Here is a 24,295-nt window from a genome sequence, read left to right as displayed (position 1 = left end):
TCAACATTTCCCAGTCTGTTATTGACACAAAATGCACATCTTATTATTGATCATGGCACAATGTATTTTATATATCGTTAATAACTTAAAACATATTTACAGATTGTTACTGACAGAGAATCGTATAATTTGTGTTCCGTGTGTTATCTGAATGTACTTGTCTGTGATGCTGCCGTAAGTCAATGTTTCTCTGTACCTGTACCTTCCCGTACTTGTGCACTTGGCAATAAATTAAACAGGATCTGAGAAATCTCAGTGAGATTTGATTAGTGATGATCATCTTGGCAGGCTCGGTAGGTCGAATGTATGAGACAGTACACTGTTAAATGCAAAACCCTGAACAGTGTCGATGATCAGAGGTATCTCAGACTCCAAGGAGGCGGGGCGATGACGTCAGTCAGGCTGACAGCGCTGACTGTGGACTGAAACCATAAGAGAGAGAGAGAGAGAGAGAGAGAGAGAGAGAGAGAGAGAGAGAGAGAGAGAGAGAGAGAGAGAGAGAGAGAGAGAGAGAGAGAGAGAGAGAGAGAGAGAGAGAGATAGAGATATACGGATACGGTTTGGAATATGTTGTGTTAACCTTTGCCGGGGTATGTTGTGTGGTAACCCCTGGAACACGGTATTCCTGTGACAGGTCACTTTCGCTGATAACTCGTATGTGGACGGATTCAGCGGATAAGAACTTCGTCGACGGTTATTTTGAAGTAACGGCCTTTTCTCTACGTTTCACCCTGGATTACAAATATCTCTCCCCCATCATTTATTCCGTAGATTACTGAACTTTCCTACTTTACCATCTCAAGACTCTGAGCTTTGTTCCCTCAGGCTCGAAAGTTTTGGGATTTATATTGACACATATATACACCGAACACTGTCAACTTTCCTTTATTTCATTAAGTTACTATACACTAATAAAGAGAATGTTTTTAACACCAAAACCAGACTCCTGTGTGAACTCTATTGCTGCTGGTTCGTTTCTAAATCGTTTCAGTTCGTAACACAGTTTTATAAAACTAGTTAGACCACATCTGGAGTGTTTCATACAGTTCTGGTCGCCCCATTCTCGGAAGGATGTCGGGGCTTTGGAGAGGGCACAGAAGAGGTTTACCAGGACCCTGCCTGGATTAGAGGGCATGAGCTATAACGAGAGGCTGGCCAAACTTGTGTTGTTTTCTCCAGAGCGGCGCAGGCTGGGGTGAGACTGGATGGACGTTTATAAGATTACGAGAGGAATAGATAGAGTGGACAGACGATATATTTTTCCTGGGGGTTGAAATGTCTAATACATTTAAGGTGAGAGGAGATGTCAGCGGCAAATTTGCTTCTTTCCACAGACTAATGAGTAGCTGGAGTCTCTGCCTGGGGGGGGGGGGGGGGTGATCCACCAATCCCGGCACGTGATCCCATTTGCCCCTCCCATTTAACCGCAGATGTTCCCGGGCCCCGCCTCCCGATGATGTAACAATCTCTCCGCGCATGTTCACAGTCTCCGGGTGGACGGTGTTATCCTCTCCGCTCGGAGCTGAAGTTGGTCGGCTGTGTGATCGGGAAAGATTTTCGTCTCTTCCGTCGGGATCACTGTCTGGGGGCCGAAGATATCACTTTCCCATCGGTAAGTACTGAGCCGGATCCCGAGCGGGGAGATCCGATGTTGGCCGTGAGCACCGAACTGAGGGCCAGTTAATCATTTATTTTCCAGTTATCTGGGCTCGTCAGAAATGTGTCGACTCCACTTAATCTGCATTAAACGATCCAAACCAGGAGCCCAGGCTGTCTGTTTCTGCAGAATTTAAATAGAAGTCCCGCCGACAGGTCACGTGAGGCTGTGTGTTGCAGATTCGCCCCGCCCTCCGCGTTGTGACACAAGATCACGTGGTGTGATTTTGGCCACTGAGTCCCATTAATTTCCCGAACTCGTCTCGCTTCCAGAGGCTCCTCGCTTTTGTCCTTGAGAGAAATGATTAAATTAAAGACGGTACTTAAGGAGTCCATTTAGAATGTGCTGACACAGAAAGAGCGTGCAAAGCAACTTGCAGGGCAACGTATAAACCAATTTGCAAAATCAGGATGAAACAATAGCTTGCTGATTAAAGAAGCGATACGGGTAACGGGAAGACATGCTTGACGGTTGAACAATAACGGTGTTAATGCGCTGAGGCTGATAAGTGGGCCAAAGGGTAATCACATTTGTAATTTTGTAATGAGATTAAGGAAGAATGTCTGCACCTCACATGGGTGCAACTCACAAAGTCGTAAACTAGTAGGGTATAAAAAACTGTGCAAAGTGTAATTCGGCACTCAATCTAGCAGGAGCTGGTTGGGTCCGACTCTGCAGACTCGAAAAATAAAGTTTACCGTTCTGCAAATTGCTGAGACTCAGTGTGTTTCTGACAACGTGGGGGCTCGTCCGGGATCCACACTCCGGCCGCGGTGGACACGAGGAAGGACATCGGAGACGGTGCACCCCGCCGAGTTTGGTGGTCCCTGACTCCTTGCTCGTCGCTCCTGCGCGGCTTGAGCGAGTGATATCCGGACAGCGCAGAGCGGTAAACGGGGAGAAGGGGACAGTACCTGGTACTGGAAGTCCCCAGGACGCACCGGGTAAGTGCCTACTATTATAGTAGAAGGGTGCGGGAATAAGTAAGGACGGAGAAGACCGGGATAGCTACCCGGGGGTCCTCCTGATAAAGTTTACCGTTCTGCAAATTGCTGAGACTCAGTGTGTTTCTGATCGTTGTCAGAAGGACTGATCTGGATCCAAAAGACTGTGCAGTTCCTCTCAGTCACGGGCGGAGCAGTTACCGTGCAAAGCGTGAAGTGTCCGGATGGGAAATTCTATAGTGTGTTGATAAAAATTTGGTGAGGATCAAAGTATATATGACAAAGTGCTTGTTGTTTCTTCTATCTTTGTCATTTTTGTATAATTAATTCAGTAGCTGCGGTGTGTTCTGACGTCTCCGGACCGGCTTTTCCATGTTTACAACAGTAGAAATAGACCCGTGAGTCTGGTGTTCAAACTGTGTGAGGGGACCCCTCACTGTCACCAGTCTGTCACTCGGTGGAAATCAGGCAGAATCTCAAGTTGCACTAAAACGAAATGTTTGAAGTCATTCTGACAAAACGTCATTAACCTGAATTGTAAAGTTTGTTCCCCTCCCCGCAGCTGTTCCTTACCTGCTGAGTGTTTCTGGTAATTCCACTTTCTTTTTATTACATTTAACCTGGAAATGGAAATGACTCGATCTGTGATAGTAGAACAGTAAAGAAAGCACAACTTTTCCCTGTCAATTATCCTGGAACCAGTTTGTCTGTTATTGCTGGAAATGTGTTCAGTACAGTTGTTGCTAACGAGGTTCACATGAATAATCTCAGGAGTGATAGAGATGGTTCTGGACCTGGAGTTCAGAGGGACGGTGGGGGTGGTGGAGGGATGTATGGTTAAGTAAACCTACCAAATGCTGAAAAGCCTGGATACTGTGGACATGGAGACGATGTTTCCATTAGACGGAGAGTCTGTGATCTGACAGCACAGTCTCAGAATAATGATGCTTCCAGTTAAAATTCAGTTGAGAATTTTTTTTGCCATTAGGTGTCCGAAGTGTGGAATTTGTTGCCAGAGAGGTTGGTTGAGGCTGCGATTTGGGTATATTTATGACAGAGATTAATATATTCATGATTGCTAAGTAGCTTCAGGGTTACAGGAGGAAGGCAGGAATATAGTGTGGGAATAAAAATCAGCAGTGTTTGAGTGGTGGATCAGATCAGATGGATCAAATCACCTAATTCTGTTCCTTATGTCTTACCATAACTGAATGATGGCTCCTTCTTATCCCATATTCTTTTGTGTCATGTGAGGGAGAATAAAAGATTGTTCACTGAGATCATTATATCTGCCTTCAACGTTTAAATTTCAGTGAGTTTTGTTCCTAGTAACATTAAGCAGAAATGTTTGGTCCTCCTTTGTATTGTTAATGTACTTCATTATCTTTGATGTTAAAGTTAGACCTGCAGTGAGAGATTTATTGGAAGAAAAACCCAGGACTGAAGACGAGGGAACAGCAACAAGTGAACCAGCCCGAGGACTGAGAGAATCAACTGGAGAGAACCCATCTGACTTGGAGATTCCACTGATTCAGTCAGGAGAAAGTTTGGTGAGTCTCATTTACTCAAACACTGGTCCTTTAGACATCACATACCTGTACAAGGGAAGGTAGGAAACAGCTGGAGTGAGACTGAAGTGCTCTGAAGAACCAGTTATGCCTCTGTCAGACCCAGTTGCAATCAGTCCAGGTCTGGTACTGTTCTTCCAGCAGGCCAGCCCTTTGAAACCAATCCCATTCTGTGGAAGTCAAATCCGGAGAGAGTCTCTCAGAGACTGTATTAGTACAAACTCTTTATTCCAAGTATCTGGGGCTTACTCAGTTAGTCACTCAAACAGGAACAGTCAATGACTGTTCCCACCCAATCCACTAACTGACTAGCAATTCCCCTTCACCACAGATATATCCATCCAGATACTCCCCACACAAGACAGGCTGGAACCAAATTTATTTACTACATGACAGGCTGGAGCCCTAAAGACAAATGACAAAATAGTCATAATGGCTTACACACACAGAACAGACTGAAACTGTCCTATCTCTGCGCATGAACACACAAGGTGATGAGAGTCCTGAAACCCTAGCTAGCTACCCTCAAGAAGAAATATGGCTCAGCATGGCTTAGTACATCTGTTGATCATCAGCAGTTTCTTTCAGAAAAACAGGCTGCTATTTTTTAACGGTGTTAAACTGTACTTCATTATTCCCTCCTTTTTGATCATTACATGAGCAACAAAACAGTAATTTTTTACAGAGAAAGCAACCAAGTACAGCTTTGACTTCTCAGTGGGAAAAACAGCATACATCAGTAATTATAACAATGATACGTACAACTATTAGGACATAATGCAATATCATGCCCCACATATTACAAACAGGCCTTCGAAGATCACTTTTTCGACCCTTCCGTGAACCCGTGTAAATCCTGCCCTACTCTCTTGATGCTGTCAGTCTCCTTGGCAGTGTGCTGGGAGAGGGATGTAACGTTAGTAGACTCATCAGGGATATAGGTGCAGCATTCTGTGTCAATAATAGCACAAGTTTCCCCTTTCTCAGCGAGGATAAAATCTAAAGTCGTACGATTCTGTACGACTGTTTGCCAGATTGCAATCATTTCAGTGGGTATTTCTGTTACTTGGGCCTGTGTTTCTGTCACAGGGCCCCTGCAGTATTGAGGCCAGGTCCTCAAGTGCTGTAGTCAAATTGATTATCTCTTGTGAATTCCCGGCTACTCCATAGGAGAGAAAAACTATCATTAAAGATCGCTCAGTCTCAGTTATTCCTCTCCGCTGCTGGGCACCTGCAGTTATGGCCAGGAAGCATGTTTCCCAGTGTAGGAAGTTCTGTTTGGTGGGGGCCTGAGATACATCTGTCAAAACACTGTGTCTGTCTGGGCCCCTAGTTCTACCCATTTGGCATAAGTGTGACAGAGACAGGAAAATCTTAACTGGATGCTGGGGTGAGCCCTCTCAAAGACATAAACACAAACACCACTGTTACGCACCCGTAATGGTTTAAATGAACCAGCAGCTATAGACAACACCTGGAGTCCAGTTTTGATGTTAAAAGCACTGTCTTTATTAGTATCTACTTGTATAACAACTTAAGCAAAATAATCTGAAGTTAAAGGTGTTATGAGTACACATATGTGTAAATATAACTCCCAAACCACTGAGAGGGAATACCAAGCTCAAAGTCCTGGGATGGTGAAGCATGAAAGTTCAGTTAAGCCATGGAATAAATGACAAGAGAGAGATTTTTAATCCAAGGTGAATGTCGAGAGAAGGCAACTACGCTGAATTCCACAAATTCCACGGTGGTAAAACAGGATAACAGTCGCTGTAGGTCTTATCCATCGTTGCTCTAAATCCACATACAAAATATCACCAAAATTAGCTTATCACAGGGATAAGTCTTCAAAGGGAATGACCACCCAAGCAAGGGTTAACACACAGGTAGATTCCGCAAGGTACTCCCAATCCAGATCCAACACACAAAGTATTACCGACAGTGATTTCCACAGAATATCCCTTCTCACAAGTGGTTACCACAGAACACACCCGAATTCTGCTAAGGGTTAACAAAAGTGGTAGCCACGAGATACTCCAACAAAATCCCCATTTGGATTATACGAATTATCACCAACAGTGATTTGTCACAGGAGTACCTCTTCAAGTGAATTACCACACCCAGGCAAGGGTTAGCACAAGTGGTCCACACAGGACACTCCCAAACCAACAGATCCACTCCAATGGATCAAACAAAGTGACAATCACACATTCGGTATACAATGGATGAATAATCCTTGCTTCAATGAAACAAACTGGGATGTGTAAACATGCTGTGTGGTCAAGTTCCAGCGTGCGTTCGTGTTCTCTCTCTCTCTCTCTCTCTCTCTCCCTCTCTCCCTCCCTCTCTCCCTCCCTCTCTCCCTCCCTCTCTCCCTCCCTCTCTCCCTCCCTCTCTCCCTCCCTCTCTCCCTCCCTCCCTCCCTCTCCCCCCTCTCTCCCTCTCCCCCCTCTCTCCCTCTCCCCCCTCTCTCCCTCTCCCCCCTCTCTCCCTCTCCCCCCTCTCTCTCTCTCCCTGTCTTTCCCCCTCTCCCCAAGAAATCTGCCGGCTGACGTCACTCAGGCACTATCTCTTAAAATGACAATCCACGGCAAGAAACCTAGAGGTTCATCACTCTCCACTATCAACCAATACAATTTCCTTTAGTCCGAGAGAGTCCTTCTACTTAGTTCCTTCAGTAACATCTTTGCAGTCTCTTCAATGTATTGCCCCTTCAGTTTCACAGCCGTCGGAGTGGTCAGTAACACTTCATATGGTCCTCTCCACCGAGGTCCAACTTTCCCTCAGTCCCAGTTCCTGATCAGGATAAATTCCCAGGTTCTGTGGTGGGATAGTCACTCCTCTCTGCAAGGTAGTTCTCTTCCTTGTAAGCTTGTCATACCTGTGAATGTAACGCTTGGAAAATTTTGGTTAGTTGGCATATTTATTTCTGCATCTCTTCCAATATCTAATTTTGCTGGTAAGCTTTCTGGGAACAATGGTGCACAAGGTATTGGTCCCCAGGATATCCTCATGGGCCATCCATAAATGTTTTAAACTGGTGACAACCCCGCTTTCCCCTATGGGGTAACCCTAGTGGAATAGGGCTAATGGTCGGACCTTCAACCAAGTGAGTCCAGCCTCCACCGTTAGTTTGGCCAATTTACTCTTCAGAGTGCCATTGGCTCTCTCCACTCTGCCAGCAGCCCGTGGGTGGTGTACACAGTGGAACTGTTGCTTGATCGCTAGTTCGTTACATACCCCTTCGTTTACTTTCACTACAAAGTGTGGGCCATTGGTAATTCAATAAAATCAAATTGTAGACAGAAAAACGTCCACCTGTCAAGGGACTCGTACCTGCTGTGCAGGGTGCAGGCTACCAACCATTCCCTCCTTTCCCAGGGGTGGTAAATCATGTATATAATCAGCCAATATTGGTAAAAACTGTGTAGGAACACAAACCTGTCCCGTTGGGGTAATCCAAAAAGCTAGGTCAGGGTCTTTCTGGCACCCCATCTGGGACCACAGTTTGCGCTCTTCCTCAGAGGCGTCCCCCTGAAAATTATGTACCTCCCACATGTCTGGCAAACCCGTTCTGCTTTAATCATGGAGGGTTGCTTGACGGGGAACCCGAGGAAGCTACAACTACTGAGGATAGTGCCGCACTTTTCACTGTTTGATCTGCTAGAGCATTGTGTTTAGTGACACAGTCGGACATGCGTGTGTGGGCTGCACATTTCATAATAGCCAAAACTCGAGGTAGCTGTACAGCGGTGTGTAAGTTGTTTACAAAGGTGACATTACTAATGGGGTGGCCAGAGGAAGTCAGGAATCCCCATGTTCCCAGAGAGCCCCGTAGTCATGTACAATCCCAAATGCATAATGGGAGTCTGTGTAAACGTTCCCACTTTCGTCTGTTGCCCCAGCAACAGAGCACGAGTCAGAGCAAACAGCTCAGCCTTCTGCGCGGAGACAGCTGCTTCAAAAGAGGCCTGTTCAATTACTTCACTGTCCGTCACTATCGCATCGTTTCCCTGCTGGATCCACAAAAGAGCTTCCATCCTCATAAAATTGATTCGGGCTAGAGGGGGTATTGTGGAATGGATGGGAGAGTCTGTCCTTTCACTGTGATCCGGACGGGCTAGAGGGGGTATTGTGGAATGGATGGGAGAGTCTGTCCTTTCACAGTGATCCAGACGGGCCAGAGTGGGTATTGTGGAATGGATGGGAGAGTCTGTCCTTTCACTGTGATCCGGATGGGCTAGAGGGGGTATTGTGGAATGGATGGGAGAGTCTGTCCTTCTTTCACAGTGATCTGGACAGGGGGACAGTTGGTGTGACCGACTTCATGGCCTGAATTTGCTCAGAGATATAGCATCTTGGGATCGGTCAATATTAAAATGTGTCTCACCAGATGTCCCGCCTTCACCTCAGACTCCTTCCAGTATCGGAGTTGGACCGCAGCCAAGTCTTGCCAGTCTCCCTCGGTGCTGGAGGCTTGTTTCAGCAAAGTGTAGGCAATGGACTCTAGGCTCTTTGGCTTGAACCCAGGGCAAACCCTAATGGTGGTATTGGGAACCACCAGTCCTGTCTGTCGCCAAAAGAAATCTGGAACTTTGGCCAGAAATGCAGTACGGTCTCTTCCTTTATCCTCTCCAATCACCGTGACTGGGAATTTCTGTCCCTCGGGGTGCATAATATTGGCTTTCCTCAGTTAAGCACCACGAAGGGTCATAACACAGAGTCACATGAGAGCTGGCCACTGGCAGAAGGGGTTCAAATGTACTGGAGTCCAGATAAAGTGCCCACCACTGGGTGGTCAGAGGAAGCTATCAGTTGTTCACAGTTCCAGCATGATATCCTTGTCCGAGCATAGAATCTCAACTTCCAAAGGACAGAACAAGTCTCTCCCTGCAAGATTAAACCCCCGTCTGGTGGTGACAGTAACTGAAACCTCACGCTGGTTCCCCTGGAATTCCACCTGCAGTGGCTGGGTTCGTGAATACGTACGTTCCGTGCCTCTGAACCCAGACAGAGTGATTGTAGCGTCTGATAGCTGGAATCCCTTTTCCGATACTGTTTCCTGTTTGAGAGTGGTTGTGGTTGCCCCATATCAATCATAAACGGAATTGAAATTCCAGCACCTGTCAATATTACACTGGGCTCTTCCTGAGGGGTGGTACTCACGGTAGGAAGCATCCTTGCTTGTCCATTTCTAAACGAGTTGTTGTCCCCACCTGTCCCTTGGTAGGTTTTTATTCCCATTTCTGATCCCCAGATGTAGCCCGTTTGCATCCTTCTTCCCGCTGAAAATATTCACCTTTAGAATTAGTTCCCTTCGGTGTTGATCGAGGTTCAAAAGTCAGGTCTCAGTAATATGTCAAAGCTCGTCATGTTTGATTTCGGTCATTGTCAAGCCAATCCATATTATTTGTTTTAATGATGTTGGCTAACTCAGTTGGTCAGCATTGGAGCAGTAGGGCATTGAACTGGGGGGACAGATTCCCATCATTAAAGGCTTGGTCTCCTACGAAGGTGCCGCAGCAGGCCACAAATCACTCCCAATAGTCTGGTCCAAATTCCCCAGGCTTAGGATTGCATTCAGGTACTTTAGTGATGTTGACAGGTTGCTGGAGAGCCCTTTCCAAGGCTTGAATGATCTGGTCTGTCCGTTCATTCTCAGTATGGTTTCCCGCCTGTAACTCCTGATAGGTTTGGTATCTCAATTCTGCCTTCCATTTCTGCCCTTTATCAGCTGAGAGAGTCATGCAGCAGAGACTGAATAAATCTTGCGGAGTCGCATTAAACATTTGTGTAGTACTCTGGACACACTGAGCAAACTGTGCTGGTTTTTCTTTTCTATCTGGGGCCTGATTCATGATCATTATCATTTCTTGAGGCTTCCAGGGAGCACACACAGGAATCACTGAGGGCTGTCCCTCCTCCAAGTCCTAGGGGGAGCGTTTGCTAATGCTGTTCAGGAGGGTTTAAACTAATGTGGCAGGGGGGTGGGAACAAGTGCAGAGAGACAGAGGGGTGCAAAATGAGACGAGAAGCAAAAAGTTGTAAGGTGAAAAGTAAAAGTGGCAGGCAGGCAAGTCCAGGGCAAAAATCAAAAGGGCCACTTTTCAACATAAGTGTATAAGGGCTAAGAGTGTGGTAAAAACAAGCCTGAAGGCTTTGTGTGTCACTGCAAGGAGCATTTGTAACAAGGTGGATGAATTGAATGTGCAGATAGTTATTAATGTATATGATATAGTTGGGATCACAGAGACATGGCTCCAGGGTGACCAAGGATGGGAGCTCAACATCCAGGGATATTCAATATGCAGGAGCGACAGACAGGAAAGAAAAGGGGGTGAGGTAGTGTTGCTGGTTAGAGAGGAGATTAACGCAATAGAAAGGAAGGACATTAGCCTGGAGGATGTGGAATCGATATGGGTAGAGCTGCATAACACTAAAGGGCATAAAACGCAGGTGGGAGTAGTTTACAGGCCACCTAACAGTACTAGTGAGGTTGCGGATGGCATCAAACAGGAAATTAGAGATGCGTAAAATAAAGGAACAGCAGTTGTAATGGGTGGCTTTAATCTACATATAGATTGGGTGAACTGAATTGGTAAGGGTGTTAAGGAAGAGGATTTCTTGGAATGTGTGCGGAATGGTTTTCTGAACCAACATGTCGAGGAAACAACTAGAGAGCAGGCCATTCTAGATTGGGTATTGAGCAATGAGGAAGGGTTAGTTAGCAATTTTGTCATGCGAGGCCCCTTGGTAAGAGTGACCATAGTACGGTGGAATTCTTCATTAAGATGGAGAGTGACATAGTTAATTCAGAAACAAAGGTTCTGAACTTAAAGAAGGGTAACTTTGAAGGTATGAGACGTGAATTAGCAAAGATAGACTGGCAAATGATACTTAAAGGGTTGATTGTGGATATGCAACGGCAAGCATTTAAAGATTGCATGGATGAACTACAACAAGTGTTCATCCCAGTTTGGCAAAAGAACAAACCAGGGAAGGTAGTACACCCGTGGCTGACAAGGGAAATTAGGGATAGTAAAATAGCCAGAAAAAGTGGCATTCCTGAGAACTGGAAGAAATTCAGAGTCCAGCAGAGGAGGTCAAAGGGCCTAATTAGGAAAGGGAAAAAAGATTATAAAAGAAAGCTGGCAGAGAACATAAAAACTGACTGTAAATCTTTTATAGATATGTGAAAAGTAAAAGATTAGTTAAGACAAATGTAGGTCCCTTACAGTCAGAAACAAGGTGAATTGATCATGGGGAACAAGCACATGGCAGACCAAGTGAATAATTACTTTGGTTCTGTCTTCACTAAGGAGGACATAAATAATCTAATGGAATTAGTACAGGACCGAGATAGAGGAACTGAGGGAAATACATGTTAGTAGGGAAGTAGTGTTAGGTAAATTGAAGGGATTAAAGGCAGATAAATCCCCAGGGCAAGATGGTCTGCATCCCAGTGTGCTTAAGGAAGTAGCCCAAGAAATAGTGAATGCAGTAGTGATAATTTTTCAAAACTCCTTAGATTCTGGATTAGTTCCTGAGGATTGGAGGGTGGCTAATGTAACCCCACTTTTCAAAAAAGCAGGGAGAGAGAAATGGGGGAATTATAGACCGGTTCGCCTGACATCGGTTGTGGGGAAAGTGCTAGAGTCGGTTATCAAAGATGTGATAATAGCACATTTGGAAAGAGGTGAAATCATCCGACAAAGTCAGCATGGATTTGTGAAAGGAAAATCATGTCTGATGAATCTTATAGAATTTTTTGAAGAGTAATTAGTAACTAGTAGAGTGGATAGGGGAGAACCAGTGGATGTGGTATATTGGGATTTTCAAAAGGCTTTTGACAAGGTCCCACACAGGAGATTAATGTGCAAACTTAAGCACACGGTACTGGGGGTGTGGTATTGATGTGGATAGAGAATTGGTTGGCAAACAGGAAGAAAAGAGTGGGAATAAACAGGACCTTTTCAGATTGGCAGGCAGTCAGCAGTGGGGTACTGCAAGGCTCAGTGCTGGGACCCCAGTTGTTTACAATATATATTACTGATTTAGATGAGGGAATTAAATGCAAGATCTCCAAGATTGCGGATGACACGAAGCTGGGCGGCAGTGTTAGCTGTGAGGAGGATGCAGGGTGACTTGGATAGGTTAGATGAGTGGCCAAATTCAAGGCAGATGCAATTTAACGTGGATAAATGTGACATTATTCCCTTTGGCCTACTCCTGCATCTATTTTTTATGTTTCTCTGTGTGGAATATTAAAATCTCCCACAATCACAACCTTGTGCTTACTGCAAGTATCTGCTATCTCCTTACAAATTTGCTCCTCCAATTCTCACTCCCGATTAGGTGGTCTATGATACAACCCCACTACACCTTTCCCATTCCTCAATTCCACCGAAAAATGCTCCCTAGATGAGCCCTCGAATCTGTCCTGTCAAAGCACTGCTATAATATTTTCTCAGACAAGCAATGCAACACCTGCCCCTCCAATCCAATCACACCTGAAGCAATGAAATCCAGGAATATTTAGTTGCCCATCACACCACTCCTGCAATCATGTTTCTCTAATAAATACAACATCATATTTCCAGGTATCAATCCATGCTCTAAGCTCATCTACCTTTCTTACAATGCTCCTAGCATTAAAATAGATGCATTTAAGAAACTCTCCACCTCTTCCTCTCTGTTTATCCCTATCTGTGCGAACAACTTTATTATCTCTTTTTTTTCCTTCTCCCCTACATCTTCGGTCTGAGCGCTCCTACATCAGGGAGGAAGTTCAAATCAGCTCCGTGTTAAATGTTTAACCATCATGATGACTGAAGGCAGCTGCAGGTTCCATGAGGGACTGTTACTGTCAGAGTCTGCAGTTCTTGCGGTTGCTCATCACACCCAGGACTGACCCCTGGTCACTGAGCATTGGGGGAGTCTGTTCTGCTGATGTTAGCCTTAAACTAAACTGGCGTTTAATATTGTGTATCTGTGAATGATAAATCAGTTCGGTATCAAATCCCGTGTCTCAGGTACTTACTGTCTCTACCACAATCACTATGTACACTAGAAAGGCCACTCGGCCCATCTAGTCCCTGCTCATGTTTCTGTTCCATATCAATATATCAAAATCTACCCCTCCCGTTCCCCTCTCACTCTCCCTGAGAAGACAGGTTGCAATTAATCACCACTCCGTGGGATAGGTTTCCCATAAATTTCATCAAAACATAGAAATCGATAACACGTTACAGATACTTTGTCCCACATTGCTGTTCCTACCATTTATCTTACTCTAGAAACTGCTTAGAATTACCCTACCGCATAGCCACCTATTTTCCTAAGCTCCATGTACCTATCTAAGGGTCTCTTAAAAGACCCAATTGTATCCGCTTCTACCACCGTCGCTGGCAGTGCATTCCACACACACAGCATTCTTTGCTTAAAAAACTTGGCTCTGACATCTCCTCTGTATGTACTTCCAAGCAGGTTAAACCTATTCCCCCTCGTGTTAGCGGTTTCAGCCCTGGGAGAAAACCTCTGACTAGCCACACGACCAATGCCTCTCATCATCTTATACACCTGCATGAATTCCCTGCATGATTTTCTCCGGGCTGAACAAGACGATGAGCTCACTGTGGTTTTGACTCCCTCTCTCTCTCCCCTCTCTCTCCCCCTCTCTCTCTCTCCCCCTCTCTCTCTCTCCCCCTCTCTCTCTCTCCCCCTCTCTCTCTCTCCCCCTCTCTCTCTCCCCCTCTCTCTCTCCCCCTCTCTCTCTCTCCCCCTCTCTCTCTCCCCCTCTCTCTCTCCCCCTCTCTCCCTCCCCCTCTCTCCCTCCCCCTCTCTCCCTCCCCTCTCTCCCCCCCCTCTCTCCCCCCCCTCTCTCCCCCCCCTCTCTCCCCCCTCTCTCCCCCCTCTCTCCCCCCCTCTCCCCCCCTCTCCCCCCCTCTCCCCCCCTCTCCCCTCTCCCCCCCTCTCCCCCCCCTCTCCCCCTCTCTCCCCCCCTCTCTCCCCCCCCTCTCTCCCCCCTCTCTCTCCCCCCTCTCTCTCCCCCCTCTCTCCCCCCCTCTCTCCCCCCTCTCTCCCCCCTCTCTCTCCCCCCTCTCTCTCCCCCCTCTCTCCCCCCCCTCTCTCCCCCCCTCTCTCCCCCCCCTCTCTCCCCCCCTCTCTCCCCCCCTCTCTCCCCCCCCTCTCTCCCCCCCTCTCTCCCCCCCCTCTCTCCCCCCCCTCTCTCCCCCCCCCCTCTCTCCCCCCCCTCTCTCCCCCCCCCTCCCTCTCCCCCTCCCCCCCTCTCTCTCTCTCCCCCTCCCCGGTCTCGCAATTCAATGCACCTCTAAAGTTCTGACAGCAGACTATCGAGTGAAACTTCGATGGAGCAGAGTCAGAAACCGAAGAGTTGCCAGCCTGAGTCAGGGCTTTTGGGGTTCCTGAGAGAGTTGGGGTCTAGAGTTTACGAGGAGAAGGAGGAAACAGACCAGCTGGATGTAGCTACAAAAGAAAGATTAGAAGCATTTGGAAACTGGTTGATCAAAAAAAAAAGGTGGTTAATTTCTGCAACATACTGGTGGAAATCAACAGTCAGGCAGCAATTGTGGAGAGGCATAAAAAGGCAACATTTACACCGAGCCCTTTCAGCATGCCTAGGCTGTGGACTCCGCTGCTTAGTTGCTGCTTGAACTACAGAGTTCCTCTAGCATTTTGTGTGTGTGTGTCTCTGTATTCCCAGCAACTGCAGAATCTCCTATGTTTTATATCTGCATTTTACTTTGGCATTAGATACACGTTGATATTGAGTATATTGTTTATGGGAGCCGCTTTCTGCGTTAAAACAGCTGCAGATTTTTCTATACACATGAAAAAAATTGAGTTATGGAAAGTGAACCGGTGCTTGCAGAAATCTTTAATAGCACTGTGATTACCCATAAGGCCCTGTGTTAAAAACTTCGCCGGTGCTGAAACGCCGATGAAATGTGCAGGCGTCAGGCTGAGGCCGTCCCCGAGTGTCACGCATGCGTGCAGTACACAGAAGGCCTTGAAAATGGCGGGTATAGATAACAGCGATTTTCCGTGTTTTTATCTTAAACACCAACTTTGGGATAATTTCTGTGAATTTCGGACACCGTGACCCGCAGTCCCGGACAGTCCTGCTCTCTCCCCTCTCTCTCAACCCCACGATCCATACACAGGCCCCGGGGAACTTCCGGCTGATGAGGGAATGGGAACCGATGGATCTCTCAGACAGAGCTGAGCTCCAGCTATCTAAATGCAAGGATTAGGAACTCGGAGAAAGGGAACAAAATCTTTTACATCAGCAGTTGAGAAAATCACCTTTGTTCTACCTCCAATCACAAACAAGAGAAAATCTGCAGATGCTGGAATTCAAAGCAACACACACAAAATGCCGGCAGAACTCAGCATTAGTACTCTTTTCCATAGATGCTGCCTGGCCTGCTGAGTTCCTCCAGCATTTTGTGTGTGTTGCTTGTTCTACCTCCTCTTGCTCTGGACTTTTCTACTGGTGAGAACCCTTCTCTCTAGGTTCATTATGATCGCAAACACCTTTGGCTTGGGCAACAAGTGGTTTCACATCACAAATATGCCAGACTCCAATGAGACAGACTGCTGCCCTTCCCTTCATATTCATTGGCATTGCCATCCCTCAGTTCACCACTTTCAGTCATTTGGGGGAGGGTTCAGGGGAAATATTTATGTAGAGTCCAGAAACTGGTGATACCTGTGTGCATATGGTGGTGCTAAAGTTGCTGGAGAATTTGCAAGTGGGAAGAAGTGGAGTGATATTTGGAAATCTGACTTTTTAAAGTGTAATTTTGCAAGCAAACCACATATGGACAATATGTAAAAGCTTTGGTGAGAAAATCCTTTGTTACCCATTACAGGCCTGCTACATAGATTGTGTGAAAGTGCAGATGAACTGGATCGAACCCAGAGGAGTTCAAAGTTCCTATCGACTGTGATTTACCAACTGTGAAAATGAATACCTCTCTGTATAAAATTCACTGTGCACATCTTGTCACTGGGTAAAAAATGAACAGTACACGATTCATGTGCACACTGGTTACTAAAAATTAGAGGGAATATTGGAGGGAAGGAGGGGAGACTTCCAGTGTCCCTGATGCCCTCACCTACAAGATGTGTATTCAGCTGCAGTTTGTAACCCTGCACTTTAAGGTGTTGGATCTTGAAATGGGTGAATTCCAGATCATCCAGCAGTAGGACGGGGTGAAAGATATGACATGAAGAGAGGTGAGTTCCACCCAAGGTGCAGGACACAGGAAACTGGGTGAGAATCGGGAAGGGGAATGAGATTAAATAGCCATCGTAGAGTACTCCAGTGCCATGCCTGCACAATAACAAGAGGAACACTTTAGAAACTGTTGGGGGGAGGAAAGTCAAAGGGCTGATAAGTGGCTTTGTTAGGGGAACAGAGCAAGAGGCAATTAATATCTTAGTGGTAAGGCTTACTAGAGCTAGTGGGGGTTGGGGCTGATATGGTTAAAGTAAGTTGTAGGGGGAATGGGAGCCAGAATGACAGAACAGATAGTGGAGATGGTGAATTGAATTGACTTTATTATGTACATCCTTCATATAGATGAGTAGAAATATTTACATTACATTACTGTCTAAATGTGCAATGTGTAATTGAAATTGATTTATAATGTTTAGTTTGTATATAGGACAGTCAAGAAAGCAATTAATCAGTCTGATGGCCTGGTGGAAGATGATGTCCCGGAGCCTGTTGCTGTGGTACCGTTTCCTGGATGGTGGCAGCAAGAACAGTTTGTGGTTGTGGTGAATTTGGTTCCCAATATCCTTTGGGCCCTTTTTATAAAAAAAAACCATACCCCTACCATCCAGGCTCCCATCCAAACTCCTTTTAAACGGTGAAACTGAGATCATATTCACCACTTGTGCTGGCATCTCATTCCACACTCTCACAACCATTTCAGTAAAGAGCTTTTCCACATGTTACCATTAAATATTCACCTTCCCCACTTACCCATGACCTCTAGTTGTAGTCCCACCGAACCTCCGTGGAACAAGCTGCTTGCATTTATTTACCCTATCTTCTCCCTCATCATATTGTATACGTCTGACAAATTCTCAAAGCAATGTATAATTTCCGTGTTCATGTTTAGAACTTTTTTAGGTGTATAAGATGATGAGGGGTATTGATCGTCTGGATAGCCAGAGGATTTTTCCCAGGGCTGAAGTGTCTAACACGAGGGAGCAGAGTTTTCAGGTGCTTGGAAATAGATACCGACGGGATGTTGGGGTAAGTTTTCTACACAGAGCCTGGTGGGTGCATGGAATACACTGCCGACTTCACTGTTTCAGTTACTGTGGGGCCAGGCAGCTCAGTGGGAACAAGGAATAATACCAATGGAGAGAGTCAAACTCAGCCAAGGTACAAATTGGAGATGGCAGAAATGCCTGATTCTTATAGAAACGGGAACAGCATCAGGGAATTGATGGTCATTCCAGATACCAGCACTGTGTCCAGTTACAAGATGATTTCTCTCACCAACTTGGGTTAAACCTCACTTTAACATTGTGATGTCAGATCACACCTTGACAACTCAAGTGATCTCATCTGAAATGTTGTCCTACACACATTGATGGATTTTGTAAATCTTTTTACAGGTTAAAAATGACAAGGAATTTGTCTACGGGAATCCCGAACACAACACACCAGTTTTGCTGTCTCTGTCCAGATACTTAAGAAGAGGAGCAAGCGATTCACTCGATCATCCTTCCTGCTCAGACTGCGGAGAGGGATTCACTCGATCATCCTTCCTGCTCAGACTGCGGAGAGGGATTCACTCGATCATCCTTCCTGCTCAGACTGCGGAGAGGGATTCACTCGATCATCTGACCGACTGGCACGCCTGTAATTTCAAACATCTGCTCAGACAGTGGGAATGGATTCAGTCGGTCAACTCAACTGAAGGTACAGCAGCAAGTTCACACAGGGACGAGACCACTCACCTGTTCTGTGTGTGAGAAGGGATTCAGTCAGTCTTCCCACCTGCAGACACACCAGTCAGTTCACCCTGGGCAGAGGCTGGTCATCTGCTGAATTTGTGGGGAAGGATTCACTCGGTCATCTGACCTAATGGCTCACCAGCGAGTTCACACTGGAGAGAGGCCGTTCACCTGCTTGGACTGTGGGAAAGGATTCACTCAGTCATGCCATCTGAAGGTACATCAGCGAATTCACACTGGGGAGAGGCCGTTCACCTGCTTGGACTGTGGGAAGGGGTTCACTTGGTCATGCCATCTGAAGCTACATCAGAGAGTTCACACTGGGGAGAGGCCATTTACCTGCTCAGTCTGTGGGAAGAGATTCACTCAGTCATCCAGCCTAATGGCTCACCAGCAAGTTCACACTGGAGAGAGGCCGTTCACCTGCTTGGACTGTGGGAAGGGGTTCACTTGGTCATGCCATCTGAAGGTACATCAGCGAATTCACACTGGGGAGAGGCCGTTCACCTGCTCAGACTGTGGGAAGGGATTCACTCAGTCATCTGAACTGAAGGTACATCAGCGAGTTCACACTGGAGAGAGGCCGTTCACCTGCTCAGACTGTGGGAAGGGATTCACTTCGTCATCTCAACTGAAGGTACATCAGCGAGTTCACACTGGAGAGAGGCCGTTCACCTGCTCAGACTGTGGGAAGGGATTCACTCAGTCATCTGAACTGAAGGTACATCAGCGAGTTCACTCTGGTGAAAGGCCATTCACCTGCTCAGACTGTGGGAAAAGATACACTCAGTCATTTAAGCTCAAAATACATCAGCGAGTTCACACTGGAGAGAAGCCGTTCACCTGCTCAGACTGTGGGAAGGGATTCACTCAGACAGCCCACCTACGATCACACATGTCAGTTCACACTGGGAAGAGGCCGTTTACCTGTTCATACTGTGGGGAGGGATTCATTTTGTCATCACAGCTGCTGGCACATCAGCGAGTTCACACTGGGGAGAGACCGTTCACCTGCTCAGACTGTGGGAAGGGATTCACACAGTCGTACAGCCTACTGGTTCACCAGCGGCTTCACACCGGCGAGCGGCCGTTCACCTGTTCGGACTGTGGGAAGGGATTCACTTGCTTAGCTAAACTGAAGCTACATCAGAGAGTTCACACTGGAGAGAGGCCGTTCACCTGCTCAGACTGTGGGAAGGGATTCATTTGCTCATCTGAACTGAAGGTACATCGGAGAGTTCACACTGGGGAGCGGCCGTTCATCTGCTCAGAATGTGGGAAGGGATTCATTCAATCATCCACTCTGAAAGTACATCAGCGAGTTCACACCAGAGAGAGGCCATTCACCTGCTCAGAGTGTGGGAAGGGATTCACTCAGTTAGGTAACCTACAAGCACACCAGCGAGTTCACACTGGGGAGAGGCCGTTCACCTGTTCAGACTGTGGGAAGGGATTCACTCAGTCATCCAGCCTACAAGCACACAGGTCAGTTCATACTGGGGAGAAGCTGTTCACCTGCTGAAGCCTGAATTATACCTCTGCATAGACGCTATGCCATTGTGAGCATTTCTACTTATGATTTTGTGTGTCTGCATCACTGCCAAAATGCTAGTTGGTGTTGGGGTTCTGTGCTACTGTGTTGAATTGACTTGTGTTGAGTTGCGAACAATGGCGACTGCTGACTACGTCTTGTTGGAGTTGGAGCTAATCAATGTTGCAGAAGTGTTACTTTTTTTGAAATTACTGCAACGCAGAAAAATGAGAAATTTCTCCATTACCTTTTGCAGTCCATGATGTCCAAAGCAATGTTGGAAATTTCTTTGCACGATTTTGATGCCATTTTCAAGTCTTTATTGTCTGCCAATGAAGAGTCGTGCACATGTACATATTTTCTGACTACCTCACCTAACCTCTCCTTGATGTGGTCCACTGTCCAACTTCGAAGCAAGAGGAAATGCGCAGGAGGAAACTGGCAGCTGCCAAGTGGACCAATCATAGTTCTTGCCATCTGTGTTACCGCGACGTGTAGCTGCATTTTTGAGAAGGTGCGCGTTAGGCTACATTAGGCGAAGGACTCTCATGGGGGCACTACATGGAGTAGGTTGCATTCTGGCTTTGCTCTGTTCATTTTAAATTTACTTACCACCCCTTTGACATCTTTATCAAAGTGTTTATAACAACTTTATCTGTTTGAATTTGAATTTGATTTGACTGAAATGGCTAACAGAGGAAGAAAGGCATTAGCCGAAGGCAAGGAAACCGGTGATGGAAATGGAAAGAAAGAAGATGTCTTTGAACAGCCTAAAAAGTTTCAACTTACTTTACAGGCTATCTCGAATCTTTTGGATGAAAAACTTGATGAAAGATTTACTACCTTGGAAGTATGGTTAAAGGAGAGCGAAGGTAGGTTGGCAACACTTGAAAAGAAGAATGAAAAACAGCAGCGGCAATTTTCAGAGCTTATTAAACCGGGATCATAAATTGAATTCTTTGGAAAAGAAGTGAACTTTGACCACTCATACATTGGAGCAGAATAAAGTCAGGTTTACTGATTTGGAGAGTCAAAGCCACAGACTGAATTTGCGAATAATAGACTCAGTGAGGACGTTGAGAGCCGGGATCTTACTCAGTTTTTTTCTCAATTCTTCATCTCATTTTTCAATCTTTTTTATTGGTTTCCAAATAAAGAATATACAAATCGGAAGAGGAGTTTAACAAGTAGATAATATAAAAAAATATATAAACAGCAGTAGTAAAAACAGAAAGTATATCATGTCAAAATCAAATGGATAAAATGCTTCCTTGGAATAATCCCAAAAATTGCTGTGTGGATTAGGTTGAACATCTGCATCTATAACTTTAGATAATATTCCAAACACATCCCTCCAAAAATTATTTAAACTTAACTCATGAACAAAACATATGAGTTAGAGTAGCCACTTCTGCATTACACCTGTCACAAATAGGGTTTATATTAGGAAAAATATGCGCCAATTTATCTTTGAACATATGGGCCCTGTGTACTATCTTAAAAATTCTTAATGGAGGTCTTTGGCTCGGAGGTATTTCCTTCCCTTCCTGCACTCGACCGTGCACATCGGGTGCTGAAACCAAAACTGTCGAACGGGTTAAAACCACGTCATGTAATTCTTCGATGTCACAATGTGAATAATAAGGAGCTCTTCATTTGGATTGCTCGTCAGAAAGGAGTTACTGAGCATGAGAATCTTAAGTTTCATTTTGTTGAAGATTTTTGTCCTGAGGTATGCAAGAAATATTGCATTTTAAAATGGTGATGTCAGAATTATATCAGAGGAATCTTTGTTCAGCTTTGTTATATCCCTTTCACCTAAGGGTTGCTCTGCCTGATAAATCATTCAAATGCTTTAAATCCGTGAATGAAGCAAAACAATTTCTCGAAGATCTGAGCTTGAACGTAGATGTCTAATGTTTTGAAGATCAACATTTGAGCTTGGATGTCTCTGAAATTTACCATTCCTTTTTGTATGTGTGTATCTGGTTTATTAGTTAACAACCAGCTTCTAGATTTGGACACTTAAGAAATTTGCCCTTGGGTTGATTACATTCGTACTATGTTTTGACATTCAGATACTTATTATGTTTCCATGTTAAAGTTACTTTATTTTTCCTTCATTGTTTTACTTTTTTATTTTTAATTGTTTGCTTTTGAAAATCATTAAGACTCTGATTTGCTGATTATTTCCTTTTTCTTGAAATATTATTAAGATTGTATTTTGTGTCATTTTTTAAGACCTTTTCTGGTCTGCAATTGGCTGTTTTTCTCTAACATCTGCTTGACATTCCTCTCGTAATGTTTTGACAATGGGTGGTTTGTTTTTTATTTTTTATTTATTTCCTAAAAATGACAAAAATTTCACTGAATGTGCATCAGACAGACCTATATCTTTTTGAATGTTGAATCTAAAATCCTTTCTCAAATATTAGCAATTAGATTGGTGAAGATATTGCCACAAATTGTCGCCGAGCATCAGACAGGATTTATTAAAAATCATTATACACATTTTAATGTTTGGAGGTTAATGAACATTGTATACACTACTTTATCTAAGACTCCAGAATGTGTTATCTCCCTCGATGCCGAGAAGGCGTTTGATAAATTTGAATGGGAATATTTTAAAATTCTTGAGAGATTTAATTTTAGTCCAAAATTTATATCTTGGATCCAATTGATATAACATATACCTTTGGCTTCTGTTTCACTAATGATCAGAGACCCCCTTTCTTTAGGCTTTTCCAAGGTACTAGACAAGGCTGAAATCCTTACTATCTGATATTAGCCTGGAGACCTTGGCAATTGCTATTCGTGATTCATCCAATGTATTTGGTGTTACTCATGGGAATGGGACGCGTAAAGTATCACTGTATGCAGATAACCTTTCGCTATATATTTCTAATCCAGAGACATCCATTCCTGCAGTAATAACACAACTTGCTCAGTTTAGTAGTAGTTCTGCTTATAAACTGAATCTTAATAAAAGTATGCTGTCTCCATTAAAAATGCAAATCTCAATTTATAGACAAGTCACCATTTAGATTGCTTGCTGATTATTTTATTTATTTGGGTGTTAAAATTACTAAGAAGCACAATGATCTATTTAAAGTTAATGTTTACTCTTAATTGATCATGCTAAACAATTGTTTACTAAATGGTCCACATTATCCTTATCCTTGATTGGTTCCATTCATGCTATTAAGATGATTATTTTACCTAAATATCAGTACCTATTTCAGGTGGTATCAATTTTTATCTCTAACTTTTTTATATATTATTGATTCTAAAATTTCTGCATATATATGGCAGAATAGAGATCCCAGGTTATATTAGAAATATTTAAAGAAATCAAAAAAGGTATGTGGCTTGGTTTTGCCGTTTCCTAGATTTTATTATTGGGCAATTAATATTCGATATTTAATGTTTTGGACACAAGAGTTGGATGAACATTGAGCGGGAGTCTCGACAGGAGTTTTCATTGGCTTCTATTTTAGGGGCTGTGCTTCCCTTTGCACTTACCAAATTTAATAAGCAAATGGTAATTCCAATAATTAAGCATACAATAGGAATATGGTTTCAATGTTGGTAATTTTTTGGACCAAATAAATATATACTGTCAAGTTCTATGACATCCATTTTTTTCTTTCAACCATTTAGAATTGATCAAGCTTTTCTTTGTTTTCATGATTTATTTATGGATGATCTTTTGTGGCTTTTGAACAGTTTTCTAATAAATATAATTTGCCTGGATCACACTTTTTCAGATATTTGCAGATTAGAAACCTTTGAACCTTCCGTTGCGATATCACATCAAATTGAAGTTATGGAAAAAAACAAGTTTAAATCCATATCATTTATTTGATTTAATTGTGAAAATACGCTAACGTACTTCTGATAAAATTAAGAATGAGTGGGAAAGAGAACTTGGGATACCTTTACCTATACAGAAATGGGAAAAAATTCTTGAACTAGAAAATACCTCTTCAGTGTGTGTCAGACATGCCTTCATGCAATTTAAGGTGGTTCATCGGGCTCATATGTCCAAGGATAAGTTTGCTCATTTTTACTGACATATAAATCCTGTCTGTGATAGATGTAATTCCGGGGTAGTTTCCTTGACACATATGTTCTGGTCTTGTCCTCTTCTTAAAAAAAAATTGGAAGGATATTTTGAGATATTATCTCAGTAGTTCTGCTTATTGATTTACAACCACATCCTATTACAATTTTTGGAGGACCGGTCCGGTGGTAGACTCTAGTCATTTATCCTCGTCTGCTTGTCATCTAATTGTGTTTGTTACATTAATGGCCATCAGATCTACTTTACTTAAATGGGAAGATTCCAATCTCCCTACTACATTTGAATGGTTTTCCCAAACCAGAGCATGTCTAAACTTGGAAAAAATTAGGAGCGGTACTGTGGATCCTTCGGTTGAATCTGAAGAGACTTTGAGGCCATTTATTCAATAATTTCATATGATGCAAGTTGACCCTTTCCGAATCTTGTGTAATAAGTTTTTGTACTTGTATAGACGAGCGGAGTTAACGCCAAATAATTTCAGCCGTTGTAATATGACAGCCCAATTTTGTC

At 44.3% G+C, this 24,295-nt stretch overlaps 1 protein-coding gene across 5 annotated transcripts; it reads left to right on the top strand.

Annotated features, from left to right (window-relative positions):
- Nucleotides 1–1,479: 1,479 nt before the first annotated feature.
- Nucleotides 1,480–21,148, top strand: LOC132390187 (zinc finger protein 585A-like). Of its 5 annotated transcripts, none has more exons than XM_059962795.1 (3): nucleotides 1,480–1,612; nucleotides 4,000–4,151; nucleotides 17,829–21,148. In XM_059962795.1, exon 3 carries the CDS (start codon nucleotides 18,301–18,303, stop codon nucleotides 19,690–19,692), a length of 1,392 nt encoding a protein of 463 aa, XP_059818778.1. In that variant the 5' UTR covers nucleotides 1,480–1,612; nucleotides 4,000–4,151; nucleotides 17,829–18,300; the 3' UTR covers nucleotides 19,693–21,148. The 5 variants fall into 5 exon arrangements, with proteins under 5 accessions (XP_059818778.1, XP_059818779.1, XP_059818780.1 ...); XM_059962796.1 differs by having other exon boundaries at nucleotides 1,517–1,612; nucleotides 4,004–4,151; XM_059962797.1 differs by lacking the exon at nucleotides 1,480–1,612 and adding an exon at nucleotides 2,808–2,859.
- Nucleotides 21,149–24,295: the final 3,147 nt, after the last annotated feature.

Source organism: Hypanus sabinus, unplaced genomic scaffold (assembly GCF_030144855.1).
Source record: "Hypanus sabinus isolate sHypSab1 unplaced genomic scaffold, sHypSab1.hap1 scaffold_80, whole genome shotgun sequence".
Taxonomy (NCBI): Eukaryota; Metazoa; Chordata; class Chondrichthyes; order Myliobatiformes; family Dasyatidae; genus Hypanus; species Hypanus sabinus.
Note: the sequence above shows the minus strand (reverse complement) of the source record. Positions and strands in the feature narration are given on the sequence as shown.

Bases quoted from the DNA above. Each gene is read 5' to 3' on its own strand.
- LOC132390187 (XM_059962795.1), top strand. From the start codon at position 18,301: ATGGCTCACCAGCGAGTTCACACTGGAGAGAGGCCGTTCACCTGCTTG.